The sequence below is a fragment of the Herpailurus yagouaroundi genome, unplaced genomic scaffold (genome assembly GCF_014898765.1).
Source record: "Herpailurus yagouaroundi ecotype Mexico unplaced genomic scaffold, PumYag 197, whole genome shotgun sequence".
Lineage (NCBI taxonomy): Eukaryota > Metazoa > Chordata > Mammalia > Carnivora > Felidae > Herpailurus > Herpailurus yagouaroundi.
The window spans coordinates 8234099-8251583 of NW_024412428.1; the positions used below are offsets into that span (position 1 = coordinate 8234099).

Genomic DNA, 17485 nt, shown 5'->3' on the forward strand with positions numbered 1-17485 from the left:
TTACCTTGACATTTAAGCCTTCAGGTTTGTTGCTAATGTTTAACAGCCAGTCTTTCCTCGGGAAGCCATCTGATGACTGTAGTTTGAAACTGCAGTTGGCTTTGTAGGCTATGCTTGCAAGAGGTTGAGGTCGAGTTGGGTTATCTTCCTTCACTCTTTCCCCGTCACTGTCTCCCCAGATGGAGAGGGTGCAGGGTCTATGGTCCCACCCGTCCCCTTCCTATCTCCCCTTCTATCTCTCTTCTCTTCCCATCTGCTCCCTTTCTTTTCTTGGTCCTTTTCTTTTATTCTCTCACTTGTGTCTCCCCTAAAGCGAAGATGGGTGGGTCCCGCCTGGCTGTCAGTATTGGCGGTAGCTTTTCACAACAGTGATTCAGGTCTGAAGGTTGCCCATAATCTTTACCGGAATCAGCACGGTGTCCTCACTGGGCCTCCAAGCCACTCCTTCCCCAAATGTCTCATTCTCCTGTGGCCGGAAAGTGTAGAGTGATTTACTGTGATCTGGGAGATCCCTGGGCAGGACACTGTTCACATCTGCCCAGGGCTTCTTTCCGGGGTGGGGGTGGTGGGTGTTGGGAGCTGAGGGAACTGTTGGCTCATGTTAGAAATCAGAGTTGGTTTGTGGGGTTTTGTTAAGTTCTGGTTGTTCACTGCCTAACCTCATCTAAGTCTTTGCATCTGTCAGCACTCTGACTGTGAATACTTTAATAATGCTATTTTGAGACTGATAAGTACAGTAGAGTTAACCCTTGAAGAACCAGGGACTGGGGTGCTCAACTCCTGCACAGTAGAAAATCTGTGAATAACTTGTGACTCCCCAAAAACTTCACCGCAAATAACCCACTGTGGACCAGAAGCCTTACTAAGAACAGTTGATTAACACATTTTGTATATTGTATTATATGCTATGTTCTTATAATAAACTAGGGAAAATACATTATTATTTAAAAAATCACAAGGAAGAGAAGATACATTTACAGTACTATACTGTATTTATTGAAAACAATTCGAGGGGCGCCTGGGTGGCTCAGTCTGTTGAGCGTCCAACTCTTGATTTCAGCTCAGGTCATGATCCCAGGGTTATGGGAGGATGAAGCCTTACATCGGGCTCTGGTGCCGGGCATGGAACCTGCTTGAGGCTTGCTCTCTGTCTCTCTCTCTCCCACTCTTGCTCTCTGTCTCTCTCTCTAAAATAAATAAAATTTAAAGCAATTTTTAAAAAAGAAAAAAAATTGGAGTGGGAGTGGACACACCCAGTTCAAACCAATGTTGGTCAAGGGTCAGCTTTACTTCACTTCTCTGGCTGTGCTTAGGAACTGAGGATTAAAAATTATTATTCTTATATATATATATATATATTTTAAGTAATCTCTACACCCAACGTGGGGCTTGAACTTAACAACCTCGAGATCAAGAGTTTCATGCTCTACCAACTGAGCCAGCCAGGTGTTTCTTGATAGGAGAAACAAGTTAATTTTTTCACTAGTTTAAGATCCTTTCAGGGTGAATACAGAAAGCTAGCCACTCTGGAATTCCAGGTTTTCTTAATTTGTAGTAACATGTTGAAAGTCAGCCGGCCACATTATGCTGTGTTAGAGCAAGCAGGGAATCCCTGTGGTCTATCTGATTAGAACGCTTCCCCAGGTATCTAGACTTCGAACTGAGAACAGAATCAGGGCAGAGCCATGAAGGTATTTTCAAAAAGCAAAACAAAACAAAGAATAGAGCATAAGAATATGCCATATTCCTAAACACATTTAGATCGTTAATGTGGATAAGACCCTAGTATCTATAGGATATTAGTCATTTGCAAATAAAATGAAAGAAAAGACTTCTAAGAACACCTAACACTTATAAAGAGCTTGCCAAGTGCCAGGTTGCATATATTACTTCTAATTACTAATTACTTTGCATATATTAATTTCTTCAACCCTCTTTATAACCCTGTGCAGCGGGCTTGGCATAGAGGCAGCATCCCTTAGTGATTAGGAAACTATCTATTCTCGGGTGTGATTGCTAGACTTCAGATTTAGGGAAGGCAAGGATGCTGAGGGCTGGGATGGAAGGAGAGAGCTTTATGAATAAAATGGGGGCCCCCCGTCCCTCAAAGGATGCGTTATTGCTACATTATTCTTAAAAGAACCATGAGCTAATCCTTGTTGATGCCCGTGACTAAAATAGCTGTCAGTTTATCACACAAATAGAGTTTTATTTGGGTACTATGAAATTATGACATTGTGTAGCAAATGCCCTTTGGGTGACCTGAGACCGTCCGTCCCATCAACCCAAAGTAGCACACGTGTTACCTACCACCCCGCCCCCATTTTTTCCTTTTTTTTAAATTGAGTTTTTTTTCTTCACGGCGAGTTTCATGACTTCTTTCATCCTTGAGGTAGGTTAACAGGTTCTTTGGAGGTGCTGTAATCAAAGTCAAAGGAGGTTAATCAAGAAAGAACATTCACAAGACCCTGATAATATTCATGCTAGAGATCTGGTACAATTTTTAGCTTCAACTCCCTTTTTTGGAAATGTTTGCTTTGGGAGCACATTCTAACCGAATGAAGAGACTTTCTTTGAAGGCCTACATTTTTGGTATCTCCAATGCAAAGAGAATTGATATAGCACACCTTTTCTAGTTATTATTAGTAACAATAAAATCATAACAAATGTAGCTATTTCTGGTGACTCAACCCAGATTACAAAGTCAGCATATCTTCAGGTACCTCTCTGTTTCATGTCATAGAATATATATGATCTGAAAACAACTCAGGGGCCGTGTGGTTACAAATGGTGTCCTTTGCCCTTAATAGTACCTCACGTGGGACTTTTCGTCTTGTTCCTTCTAGTGATGCACACAGTGGAACAAAAAAACTTGGAAACCTTAAGTTTTGGTGTTGATCTCATTACAAAAAAAAAAAAAAAATGTTTCACGTTAAGCTTTCTGCTCATTACTTATTTGGTAGCCGACCACGTACATACGGAGAGAAGGGCACGTGTAAGGAGACAGTTGGTAAAATTAGCATTCGCCCGTCAGAAGAAGGTGGTGTGGATGTTTTCACGCTCAAAAATCTCATACTAGTGATAATAATTAACGGTGTGTAATAATACATAACAGCTGATTACCATGCAGGGCATAGACGTGCAAAGAAGGGATTGTAGGTTGATGTATAAACGGTGCAGTAGAGTGAAAAGCGCGAGCGGGGTTATTATTATCAGATTGCGAGCTTTGTGATTTGAATGTAATACAAATGAATGAGTCGGACTTGGCTTTGTAATTTTTTTTTCTATGCTTATATAATGAGAAAATTATCTCCTTAAGGGCTAGACTCATAAATATTTGCTTAATATGATTCATTAATTAAACATGTCACAGGGGCTTATCTGGCGTAAAACTAGGGGACTCTCGGTATCCGTTTTTTTTTTTTTTTTTTTTTTTTTTTTTTTTTCAGAATGAAAGTGCCCTTGTGAAAGAAAAAGAGCTGTCAATCGAACTTGCACACGTCAGGGATGAAGTTGGTAAGTAGGGCATGGGAAATGAGGAACGCCAAGAATGTCTTTTCCTGATACCTGTGAATGTGCAACAAAAGCAGTTACGTCTCACGTGATCAGCCAGGGCAGAGCTGCCTGGAAAAATGAAGCACCTCACCCAGCACGGTGGTGCGTTGGTGTGGCCTTGCAGGGAGCCATACTTTTTTACAGCTCTGTTGTCACAAAGACAGCTTCATAACAGTTCACTAATCTGGCCTCGACTCCGCTCTTCGCAGATGGCGGCACACACACCCGTCTGCGTTGTGAGCTGTGACCACAGCCCCTCCGTCTCGGTACCCCCGGGCAGGCAGGGCTCCCAAGGAAGCAGCACAGCTTTGCTGGGTAACATGAGGCGCTCTCTGCACTAGATCTCTGCAGACATTCCAAGGCTTCCTGCCACCACAGGCCTCGCCGTGAAACACTCTGTGATATAGAACAAGACCAGAAACACAAGCCTGGGTGGATTAACTATGCTGGGGTCTGTGTTGAAATTCCCACTCACCTTTGGACAATAAAATGGTAGAGCTCAGTCTGAACATGGAGACCTGGCAAGTGATGGGATGATCCCCAGACTGGGGGCTTTCATGGAGACGGGTGGGCTTCCACACTCTAGGCCAAAGATCAGAGCACGTATTCTCCACGTTCCAATTTCTCGATCTCAGTTCTCTCTTGAGGTTCCGTTACTGTGTTTCCTCAGGAATCAGTCAGCAAAGGGAACGTCAGCCTGGCCTATTCCCCACTCTTTACAATGAGTGTATCTCCTCCATCCATTGTGGTCCTGGGGGCAGCCTGCCAAGTGCCGATGGGGCTCCCTCCATGAGTGGGGGGACTTGGACGGTCCCAGCCATCCTTGGCAGGTGGCACAGCACCTTTCCTTCCGGCCAGCCACGCAGAGAGGCTGTGGCTGGTCCTTCCGGCAAATAGCCGTGCAAATAGGCGTGGAAGCTGAAGACCAGACTTCCCTGGGGAACATGGGTGCCGAGGATGTGCAGTGAACTGCAGAGTGATTTCCAGACACGGTACCCCCATCACCCCTCTCTATTTTTTCCTTTTTGTTTAACTGAGTTGTTGGGTTTTTTTTCCTTCCCTGCGAGTTTTGTGACTTCTTTCATCACTGAGGTAAGTCAACAGTGGGCTTTTCTCCCCTCTAAGGCCCCTGGGGGAAAGCAGTAAATAACGGTCCCTCCTTCCCAGCCTCACCTGTGAGTGGTCCGGAGCAGCAAGGTGGCCCCGTGCCCCTGGCCATCCCCAGATGAGGAAACCAGTGCATGAACCCAGGTGTAGGTTTCCCGAGAGAGGTCTGCCAAGAGCAGCAATGGCAGAACTTACAGAGGAGCTCTTGGGAAGCCGAGGGCCACGAGTGTGCGTGAAATGGATGGGTTTTTAAGCTGGGTGTGTTTTTTTTTGTTTTTTTGAGAGAGCACAAATGGGCATGCAGGCAGAGGGAGAGGGAGACAGAATCTTAAGCAGGCTCTGTGCTCAGTGCGGAGCCCAATGTGGGGCTTGATCTCATGTCCATGAGATCATGACCTGACCTGAAATCAAGCGTCAGACGCTTAACCGACTGAGCCACCCAGGCATCCCAAATGGATGAGTTTTTAGATTGTTCTGAGAGTGAATGGTTCTGAGCATGGACTTTGCAGGCCAATGACACGGGTTCAGGTAGGGCCAGTTGGCTAACCTCTCTGTCCCTCAGGTGTCCTTTCATAAAAAGGAAAGTCCGTTAAAGAAGATAATGCTGATAACGCAGCCCTCGGAGGAGACTCTCCTAGTAAGGTGTGTAGCACCTTGAATCAGAAAATAGAGGACAGAATCTTCCATTGTAGCTTGAATTCCTCCCCGGAGGGATGTCTGCACCCCCGCGGGCAAGCTTTGGATCTGGGGTGTGCACCCTGACCCAACTAGATAGGGCATGCCGAATCCAACCCCGCTTCCCTCGGCCGTTTCCTGAAGCTTCTGAACGCAGCAGGAACCACGCAAGGATTGCGCTGAGTTTTTGTGTTTCGGTGTTATTTGAGGTCTGCATTAGTGCTAAGAATAGAACCAGAAGTCATCTGCCAAATGAATAAACCGCGGGGTGAGGGGAGAGGGCGGAAGGCCTTGGTAGCCCCAGGGCCAGGGCCATGACACCCAGCACTGAGCCCAGCGGATGTTTTAGCAGCGAGCACCTGAGCCACTGCAGAGCCTGCGTTTGGGAGAAGGTGGACACTACACTGTGGGGATCTACTATTAACTGTAAAGGCCACAAGTTCTGCCCGGTTTAGCGTGGCCGGCAAGGAACACCCTTAAAGGGAAAAGAGAATTAAGCTTATAAAGCTGACTTTTGAGTGATCGTCTAGAAAGAGAGATGGGCGAGAGATGGGCGATCCTATCTCCTTCCCAGCATCCCTACCCTCACTTAGACCCCTGTCAGCGGAGTCAGATGAGGGCTTCCGGAGCTGGGAGCTATGAGGGGCTGTGAGGGGCGTGGTGGGGGTGGGGGGAGCTAGAATTTCCACATGTGAATTCAGACATGGAAGAGGAAGACGCTGCAAAAATCAGAAGAGTTTAGCAGCATTTACTGTATATCCCCAGAATAGGGCTGGCCTGTTCCCCAAATCTAAAACCTACTGCTCAAACTTTTCATATGTGTTAAAATGCTGCCCTGGAATCTACCCGTATCTGCTGGTAGGCAGCCCTCCGTTGTTTACATCCTTGCTGTGAAGAAATGCAATCAAAGGCTTCTAGCATCTAGCCAGAATCACCTTGACCGGGGGTTCTCAGCCCTGGTGCATATTAGAATCACCTGCAGTGCTTTTTAAACCAACGGTTCCCAGGACCTCTAAGGCAACAGAATCAAAATATTTGAGGTTGGGGCCTAGGCTTTTCTTCTTCTTCTTTATAAGTGTTTGTTCATTTTTGAGAGAAGAGAGCATGAGCGAGGGAGGGGCAGAGAGAGGGGGACAGAGGATCTGAAGCGGGCTCTGTGCTGACAACAGCCAGCCCGATGCGGGGCTTGAACTCACGAACCATGAGATCATGACCTGAGCTGAAGTCGGACACTCAATGGACTGGAGCCACTAGGCTTTTTTTAAATTTAATTCCCAGATGTTCATGAAGTACAGTGAAATTTGAGAACCAATGAACTACATTGAAGGAGTGAGGATTTCGATTTGGGTCAAGGACAGGGAGGGGGGCGGTAGGGAATTTGGGGTAGGTCTGGGAGGATGGGGTCCCCTAGTCAAGTGCTGTGGGTAGCCTGAGGGCCTCGGGAGAGAAGCCCAGGAGGGAGGGGAAAGGGTGCAGAAAGGAAAGATACAGAGGACATATCCCACCTGCTCTGACATTCCCCATGGAGTTGGCCTGGCTCCCAGAAGAAGGGAAGGAATATTATCTTCCTTCCTTCACCTCGGCCTGTCAGGCTGTAGGGCTGTCAGCCTCTGAGTCCGCTCCCAGCTGGGTTAGACGGGCTTTCGGGAACCGATCACAGAAACTAATCCCCTGGTGTATTTGCTGACACACTTCATATTTACAATACGTTCCCACCTGGGACATGTCTGGTGAAGGAGCTATAGTAGAATCCTGTAGAAGGTGTATTACCCCAGTCAGAGATTTTGATGTGTGTTACCCACGCCGACGGAGGATTCTGATTATAATCATTTTTAAGTAGAACTTGCTGGCAGTTGATTTCAAGGTAAACCCTGAGACCATCTCCTACCGAGCACCTACTGATGCCTGTTGGCCCACCCACCGCACGTGCACTGGGTCAACAGATGCCGTGACCGTTTTCCGGCATTAACCATTCTGCACATCTGTGGAAGGAAAACTATTTTTTCCCCCCTCCACGTATCAAAAAAACAATTCACAATGGTCATTTAATAGTGATAAAACATTTAACCATGGCGGCACACTAGAATAAGCCACTCCTCTCCTTTGAGCACTTAGATTTGCCCCAGTTTTTTGCTATTATTTGCAGTATTATGCAAATTACTTTTTTCCTCTTGTGTCATTTTCTTGGAAATCTAGTCTCAGAGTGTGGACAGATTTTGGATAGAAATTCACATTTGTTCTAAATTCATCTGTATGTGAAAGATCCTTGATTTTTACTCTATAAATCAAGATACAAGATGATGGTGGATTTAATCTCAGTGTAGATAAAGAAGAAATTCCATCACTACTCCTCTCTCCCTTCCTCCCTTCCCATCCCTTTCTCCCTCCCTCTCTCTGTCTCTCTCTGTCTCTCTCTCTCTCTCTCTCTCTCACACACACACACACACACACACACACACACACACACACACACGCACCTGAGAAGAGACACGTAATACCCAATTATGTACCAGGGTGCAGTTTGGGATAGAGCATTTTGTGGTCCAGGAGTCGAGTCCTTGGGGAGTGGCTAAAATTGCCATCATCTGTGTTACACCATATGTGGATGTGGAGACAGGGATCTCTGGTCATCCTCTTGAAAGCTTCTCATGCTTGAGTCACCCTTTAGGGAGGATGACTCTTACCTTGTGTTTTGAGTTGGCCTTAATTGGGTCTGTCCTTGGAAAAGCCAAGCTACAATGATTGTGGGATGAAGGGCATTTTAGATCCCCAGGGGACCAGAAACCACCACATCCACGGGGAGGAGGAGTCAAGATGCTAGAAATAGATATAATATTTGATTTTTTAATCACATTTTTAAAAAATTTCCAGAAAATGTAGTTCTTAAAATATGAGCCTCAACTTTTGGATAGAGTGACATTCTCCAAATTTGGAAGTCAGGTATTGAATTATCGAAGGGTCCTGCTTATATTTGTAAATGCTGAAATGGGTTTATACGACGTTCCTCCTCCTGGACGCAGGCTATTTTCTTTCGAGACCTTAGGCTTCGAGTTGTTGACGACCATCAGGTGGATGTTTATGGTTCTCTGTCCAGCAAAGCTGCCTTATTAGGAACACTGAGCCTTAAAAATGTATGAATTTCAAAAATAGTTAATAATTCATAAATAATAATGTATGAATTTAAATCTGAATTAGATGAGCTCCACCAGAGAAAAAAAACATATGCAGTGCATCGCTGTATCTAAATGGAGCCTTCTGGTTCACACTCCCAGGTGCACTGATGCTCTCCCAGCCAGACCCGTCCCAAGCCAGACACACGCATTTTATCTTTCTGCAAGCCTCAGACTTGCGATGGGCTTTGCTTTTTTCTCTCTCTCGAACTCTTTAAAAAATACTTAACATGAAATAAAGTTTTAAGACAGCGAGCGGCGTTTAACAAGGCAATCATTCTAGCAGAGTTTCTCAGGTGTTATACAGAAAGCTAAATTATTAAATCCACATTTTGAGTATTGAAATCAAATATTGTTGAAATCAAATCACATTCAGCTTATTGAAGCAAAGCAAAAAAAACCCCAAAAACCTGGATATTTTCTGTAATATCCAAAAAGAGATAAGAGATACTAAAGAATTCTGAGAACTTTGATATATATATATATAAGTTTGTGACAGTAAGCACTGAATTGTTATTTATTATGCTCTTAAGTTCCTCACTAGAATAAAGTGTTCAGTTTCATTTCATTTATAACTAGCAACACACACATACATATACACACCACTGGAAGGGTATTTGTGAGATGATTTTACCTTTCAAGGTTATATATAAAATGGTTTCTAGTTTGATGACCATAAGACCTTATGTTTATATAGTGCTTGTACTTACCAAGCTCTGTTATATGATATGTCTTATTTATTTATTCAGATGACTGAATGAAGTAGGTGTTGGTATCCTTATTTTATAGGAAACTGGGGTTCTGAAGGATTAAGGGACTCCCCTAAGTGCATACAGCTGGTTTGGGCAGAGTCAGGTCTTAGGCCCAAACCTGGAATTCTACATACAGTGTGTAAGTTTACCATGGCTTCCCCACCCCCACCACCATTTTTTTTTTTTTTTTTTTTTTTTTTTTTGGTAATTTCTAATTTGAAAAATCAGGTAAAGTAGCTGCTTCTCCCAATTCCGTACTTTCCCACAAAACCATGATAGATGTTAGGATGAATCTGTCTAAACATGGATGACAGTGTAATTAATTACATAACACAGTGTGATGGTAATTGGCCCTAGGCTATATCCGTTAGGATTGAGTTCAGGACAAATAACAGATTCTGCTCCCGCCCCCCAAATTATAACTTAATCAAAGCAGAGTTTTATTTCTCTCATGTAAAAGTCAGGAGGTGGGCACCCAGGGACAGGTATGGCTTTGCTCTACAACGTCTGTAGGGGGCCTGGCCTCTTACCAGCTGATCATCCTACCGCCTCAAGATGGTGGCCCTTCCTTCACGGCCCAGTGTGGTGCTTGGTGCTACAGTCACCATATCTCTATTCCAGGTAGCAGGAAGGAGGAAGGAACGGGCAAAGAAACCGAGAGAGTGGGTCAGCTCTCTTTGGGGGAAAGTCCCAGGATTTACACTTCGGTTTATATCTCATTGGCCAGAACAAAGCTCCAAGGCAAACCTTGCCATGACACAGACTGGGAAATGTGCTCTTTATTTTTTCTTGGTGACCTTGCCCAAATATTATTCTATCGCTACGAAAGAAGGGGAGAGTGTATATTGAGGGTTGTTAGCCTGTGCTATGGGGCCCCCATTGCCTCCGTCAATAAGATGGAGAGAACAGTCCTGTCACAGCAGGCAAGTGAGAACAGAGGAATCTAGCAGAGTATTTGGCAGAATAGTGGGGGCTCAGTGTGTTATAATTACCTTACATGTCAGATTGGATTCTGTCTGCCTTCCTCGCACAGCTTTAAAAAGACCCAAGTCAAAATGCAAAACCAAGAAGATATCTCAGAAAAAATAACTAATCTCGGGATCACAAAAATATAATGCACACTTTCTGATTTATAAAAATATCTCTTCTAAGTACACCAATTAAAAGACAGTTTTGTCAGATTGGATAAAAAGAAAAAAGTAAGGCGCAGCGACGTGCGGCTTAAAAGAAACCTACTTCAAATATAAAGACATAAATGACTTAAAAGAAAAACGGGGGGTGCCTGGGTGGCGCAGTCGGTTAAGCGTCCGACTTCAGCCAGGTCACGATCTCGCGGTCCGTGAGTTCGAGCCCCGCGTCGGGCTCTGGGCTGATGGCTCAGAGCCTGGAGCCTGTTTCCGATTCTGTGTCTCCCTCCCTCTCTGCCCCTCCCCTGTTCATGCTCTGTCTCTCTGTGTCGCAAAAATAAATAAACGTTGAAAAAAAAAAAATTAAAAAAAAAAAAAAAAGTAAAAGAAAAACGGGAGGAGCGCCTGGGTGGCTCAGTCTGTTGAGCACCTGCGTCTTGATTTTGGCTCAGGTCATGATCCCAGGGTCATAGGATCAAGCCCTGTGTCTGGCCCCATGCCAAACATGGGGTCTGCTTAGGATTCTCTCTCTCTCTCTCTCTGCCTCTCTCTCTGTCTTTCCCAAAAATAAATAAATAAACTTTAAAAATGAAAGTAAAAGGATGGGGGAAAGATAGGCTCCGCTAACACCAATGAAGAGAAACTTAGAGTGTTGAAGTATCTATCTTAATATCACACAAAGAAACCTTCAGACCAGTAAGTAGTATTATCAGGAGATAGTGATAAGGGAGTTAGCTCACCAAGAACACATAATAATAGCAAATATCTATGTACTTAACAATAGAGCTTCAAATAACATGCGACCAACATGGGTAAAACTGAAAGGAGACAGAAACAAATCCACATGTAAGTTTAGAGACTTCCCTCTTCTCTCAGTATCATTAGAACAAGGAGGCAGAAAATCAGTAGGGATACAGAAAACCTGAATAACACTGTCAACCACCTTGACCTAACTGACCTTAATAGCACATTCCATCTGACAAGCAGAATATACGTTCTTTTCAAATTCACATGGAATACTGAGCAACATAGAACATATTCAAAATGTTAACATAAACAACCTTAACAAGTAGAACCATAAACAAAACCTTAACGAGTAGAATCGAAACCACGCAAAATGTTCTGGACTATAACTGAAGTAGATTGTGAATCAAACACGAAGATATCCAGGAAAACTCCAAACATTTAGAAATTAAACAGCGTACTTCTAAACAACCCATGGGTCAGAGAGAAAGCCACACAGTAAATTAGAAAATGTGTTGAACTGAATGAAAATAAAAATCCAACATATGAAAATCTTTGGGATGCAAAATTCCCTCTGAACCGCAGGGTTGGGATCTTGTTAAATTTGCTTGACAACTTGGAGGAGACCCAGTGTGGGCTGTCACTGTCCTCAGCTCTCTGGTGGGGAGATGAGTGTATTTGAAAGAAGGTCTGATCTAGTAAATTTTTTTTTTAATTTTTTTTTCAACGTTTATTTATTTTTGGGACAGAGAGAGACAGAGCATGAACGGGGCAGGGGCAGAGAGAGAGGGAGACACAGAATCGGAAACAGGCTCCAGGCTCTGAGCCATCAGCCCAGAGCCCGACGCGGGGCTCGAACTCACGGACCGCGAGATCGTGACCTGGCTGAAGTCGGACGCTCAACCGACTGCGCCACCCAGGCGCCCCCTGATCTAGTAAATTTAATCTGCTGTCAGAAATTTGAGCATGACCGTCTAGCTTCGCATGTACTACTTTGTCTGCAAGAGGGACCCCACTCAGCATGACCGGGTTCTGGAATTACACACCCCTCCCATAGGGAGATGATATTAGGTCTGAGCTGGGAAAACGTCAAACCAGGAATGCCAGCTCCCATGGTTCGATTTTATTCCAGTGGATGTCATTGTAGTTTTCTATCCCAAACAGGTGCCTTACCGATGCACAGTCTGTTTGTGACTCCCTAAAATGTATACTACTTTATGAATAAAGGTAATTTTCTTTCCTGGTATGTGCTAATATTTTTCAGTCTGTGGGCGTCATCCTCAGCTAAGCTGAACTGACTGACTCGAATAGATCAGGATACCGTAAACGACCCTGGGGGCAAGCGGCTTCTTGAAAGTCAGAATCTGCTGTTGCCATGTGTCTGTAAATGTAAAATGTAAGAGAAAGCTAATATTTATAAATCTAATATTTAAGGTGGGGTATGGTTTACAAAGCCCTTTCATTTATTATTTAATTCAATCCTGACTAGGAGGTAGTCAGGTAGATAATACCACCACTGTTTTAACAATGAGTAAACATTGCCTATACAAAGTAAAAGCAACCCCAATCACATAACTGTGCGGAATAACAGAGCTGGGTCCTCTTGTCTCATCATGATCATAGCACACTGCCTTTGTGTTGTAAGATCTCAACTGATATCGAGGGAAGATAATTTAAAAGACAACAACAACAGCAAAAAAAAACCAAGAGAAAGACATGACCTGCTATAGCTTTAACCTGAAAATTGCTGAAGAGCATTCTGCAAAATATGTGTTTTAAATGACGGTCACATACAAATTGGGTGAGCATAATCGCTTCCCACTTGTGAATTTCTCATACATGGACTCTCTCTTCTTTTTCTTTGTGTCTTGTACCCTGGCTCAGGGCTTAGCATGGTCAATGTGGACCATTCACTGCTTCATTTTATGAATTTGACTGCACCCAGGAGAGGTGCCCATTAGCGTGCCAGGAGTGGAAGAGGAGTGTGGCGAGGTCTCTGACTTTGGGGAACCCCTGTGCATTGGAAAGACAGACATAAGCAGCTAATTAAAAATCCAGTGCAGCGAGTAAGGTGCTCGAGGTGTGGGAGCTCCGAACAGGGGTTGTAACCCGGGCAGGGGTCCAGGAAGCGCTTTCAGGGGTAAAATAGCTGAGCTGTATTAAAGGAAATGAAGGAGTCAGTGAAGAAGTGATTCTTCCATACACCTAATCAATTACAGGAACAGCGTTAATGCCACTCGGTCTCTCCTTTGGGAAATGGGAAAAATAGTGAAGACAGTTAGGTTTTCCATGTGGCCATTCCCAAGAAAAGGAATGCGTTTGTGTTTATGAAACTCTTAAAGTTATTTGTGTTTGTTTGGGATATAAAACTCAAGCGATTCGCCTTTCGCAGATTTTTTTTTTTAACATTTGATTTTTCTTGTCTAGTGCCACGATGAATTCTTGTCATTTATTCAAATAACCGCAAATGTCACCAGGGCAACCTTCAGGTATTCAAGAGTACTGTCAATCTATTTGCTTAATTTGGCAGTTTATTGAAACGAAGTAAGATAGGGGCGCCTGGGTGGCTCAGTCGGTTAAGCGGCCGACTTCGGCTCAGGTCACGATCTCACGGTCCGTGAGTTCGAGCCCCGCGTTGGGCTCTGTGTTGATGGCTCAGAGCCTGGAGCCTGTTTCAGATTCTGTGTCTCCCTCTCTCTGACCCTCCCCCGTTCATGCTCTGTCTCTGTCTCAAAAATAAATAAACGTTAAAAAAATTTTTTTTAAATAAACAAAGTAATATATAAATTGCAGTATATTGCATACTGATGATTCAGGTCCCTCTTTTTGATCAGAATTGCACTTTTTCAGCCAGGTTTTGGGGAAGTTAATTTTGGTGAAGAAGAGGAAAGCCAGACCAATTCAGCCCTGCAAGCAACCATGTAAGGACTTACTAGGTTGCAGTAATAATGAATCAGATCCTGATCTCAGATCTCCTTAACACAACAGTCTTTAAAAAACAAAACAAAACAAAACAGGGGTGCCTGGCTGGCTCAGTTGGTTGAGTGTCTGACTCTTGATTTCGGCTCAGGTCATGATCCCAGGGTTGTTGGATTAAGCCCCGTGTAGAGCTCCACACTGAGCATAGAGCTTGTTTAAGATTCTCTCTTGCCCCTCCCCCCGCCCTTCTCTCCTACTTGTGCTCTCTCTCTCCCTAAAATAAAATAATAAGTAAGTAAATAAATAACAAAACAAAACAACCAACAACAGCTAGTGATAAGGAATGTGGTCGGAGTGTCGCTAATCAGAATGATGGTTCCAGGCTGAGGGACCTGGCTGGCAGCTGAGTCCGGGCGGTTACCTTGGTGGATCTACTTGGCACAGCTTGTTTTGTTTCCTTTGTTAGTACACCAAGAAGGGCTCTGACTTTCAAGGAAGCGCTTTTAACTAAGTTCACTAGAGCTTGATACGAAAACAAAAATGCCAGTTTGTCAGTTGACGATGACAAATATATCCCCCCATAGGCAGATCTATCTAGAAAGCTAAAATTCTAATCAGAACACTGCATGCTGGACCAAACTCGATGTGCTGTAGATAATAATGGCATCTTGGCTGAGATAGCCTTGGGCAGTCATCTCCATGACTTGCGCTTTTCTGGGACCTCAGTTCTTAGAACCTCTTCCCGTGGGAGGAGACGGAGCCTCTTAGCATCCCTTGGGTGCTTGTCTGGACTTTTGCCTCCAGCCACAGTACGGTGCTGGGCTTCCCACTGTACACAGCTATAGGACAGACAAAATATATGAGGCACCTGTTTCCAAACATTGAGCAATAGACGCTACAGACCTGTGGTCCTTGGGAAAAGGGAAGCATACTGAGTGGATCCCACATTAGCCCCAGCTTTCTGCCTGGGGCCACTTCCCAGACCACGGCACAGAGAGGTGCTCCAGGTCGCGGCCACCATCTTGCTAAGCTGAACGAGCAGATGCCAAAATTGAAGGGGTTGGAAATTGTGGGGCTGAGCCTGGCGAGGGGTAAGCTGAGTGGAGGAGGGCCCCAGGAATTTGTGCCGGACTTCCCTTGTGTTTTTAGATGAAGGGTAGGCTGTGTGCACAGGGCAGTCTGGCAGAGGACGGCTACTACAGGGCTGGGAGCTGAATGGAGGTACCAGAGGCTGCGGAGTTGGGAGACATTGGAGCTCCGGCCCAGAGAGGGTGGGGAGATCTCTCGAGCAACCCATTGATCCCTGAGAACAGCCAGGCGTTAGGAGTAAGGGCCATGACCTAGATGGAGTAAGGGTCTCTCTAGGACCAAAGACAGACTGAAATTGACCCACACTAACAAGAGTGAAACCGAGCCTGACAGAATCAGTGGAGTCTGGTAGTTTACCTGCCGGCAAACAAAGCTCAACATCATCAAGGAAGCTCCTTAGAACATATTATCCATTATGTTGAACATATATATATTTTTAAATTAGACATACAAAGAAGCAGGACCCATAATCAAGGAAAATACTAGTCAATAGAAATGGGCATTGAAATAACTCAGGTGTTAGAATTAGCAGATCTAGCAGATAAGAAATTTTAAAAACTATTATAAACGTATTCAAGCATTTCTAGAAAAAGAAGAACGAAATAAGTAATCTGGTAGGGAAACACAACAGAGAAATGAAAACGATAAAAAAGAACCAAACGGAGGGGCGCCTGGGTGACTCAGTCAGTTAAGCATCCGACTTTGGCTCAGGTCATGATCTTACGGTCCATGAGTTTGAGCCCCGCATCAGGCTCTGTGCTGACAGCTCAGAGCTTGGAGCCTGCTTCAGATTCTGTCTCCCTCTCTCTCTGCCCCTCCCCTGCTCATGCTCTGTCTCTCAAAAATAAATGAACATTAAAAAAAAAAAAAAAAGAACCAAATGGAAACATTAGAACCCAAACGTATAAGCTCTGAAATGAAAAAGTCACTGAATAGGCCTCACAGCACATTGGAGACTGCAGGAAAAAGGGTCAGTAAATTGAAGAGAATCAGGAGATATTATCCAGTCAGAAGAACAGAGAGAAAGATTGAAACTAAGAACACAATGTGCATGACAAGTGGGTAACAGGTGTGTAGTTGGATTGGCAAAGGGGAATAGAGAAAGAGAGAAATTGGGAAGAAAAAATACTTGAAGAAATGGTGGGTGTAGACATCCTAAACTTGATTTTAAAGAGCAACCCACGGGGCGCCTGGGTGGCTCAGTCTCTTGAGCGTCCAACTTCAGCTCAGGTCATGATCTCGTGGTCTGTGGGTTCAAGCCTCGCGTCGGGCTCTGTGCTGACAACTCAGAGCCTGATGCCTGCTTTGGATTCTGTGTCTGCCTCTCTCTCTGACCCTCCCCCACTCATGCTCTGTCTCTCTCTCTCTCTCTCTCTGTCAAAAATAAACAAACATTAAAATACATATATATAATAAATAAACATTAAAATATATATAAAAATAAACATTAAAATATATATAACCCACGGACCCAAGAAGCTCACTGAACCCCAGATGGGATCAATACAAATAAATCACACCTAAGCACATACTAGTCAACTACTGAACACCAGGGATAAAAAGAAAATGTTGAAGGCAATCAGATAAAGGCACACAATACATACAGGGGAACAAGGTTACGAACAACAGGTAACCTCATCAGAAACACACAGAGGCCAGAAGGCACTGGACTGACATTTATAAAGTGCCAGAAATTGGGGCGCCTGGGTGGCACAGTCGGTTAAGCGTCCCACTTCAGCCAGGTCACGATCTCGCGGTCCGTGAGTTCGAGCCCCGCGTCGGGCTCTGGGCTGATGGCTCAGAGCCTGGAGCCTGTTTCCGATTCTGTGTCTCCCTCTCTCTCTGCCCCTCCCCCGTTCATGCTCTGTCTCTCTCTGTCCCAAAAATAAATAAACGTTGGAAAAAAAAAAATTTTTTTTTTATAAAGTGCCAGAAAAAGTCGGGGGGTGGGGGGGAGGGACAGAAACCCATTCAACCCAGAATTGTATATCCAGAGAAACTGTCCTTTAAAAATCATAGAAATTTGCATGTACACGCCTGAAGTCAGGCTATCAAGAGGGTAAATATGTGGAGAAACGTAGAAGACCGTCCATTTCATTGTTTTTAAACTTTTTATTTTCAAATATTCAGTTTGATGACGTCTTGCTATGAATACGTTCACAGACTCCAAACGAGATCTAGGACATTTACCCTCCTTCCAGAAAGTTTCTTCATGGCTCTTTCCACTCAGTCCACCCCTCCCCTCTACAGCAACCACTCAGTCATTTCTGTCGGCATAGATTAGTGTTGTTTGCTCTGGGATTTCACACAAACGAGACGAGACATTTTATACCCTACCGTGTCCCGG

The 17485-nt window shown here is 44.3% G+C and overlaps 1 protein-coding gene across 3 annotated transcripts in view; it reads left to right on the top strand.

Annotated features, from left to right (window-relative positions):
- MTUS2 (microtubule associated scaffold protein 2) overlaps positions 1-17485 on the top strand; it is a 546859-nt gene that overhangs the window by 485258 nt on the left and 44116 nt on the right. For all 3 annotated transcript variants that reach the window (XM_040448119.1, XM_040448120.1, XM_040448121.1), the window contains one exon: positions 3450-3516. In XM_040448119.1, coding sequence (XP_040304053.1) covers positions 3450-3516 — 67 coding nt within the window. The remainder of the gene's footprint in view (positions 1-3449; positions 3517-17485) is intronic.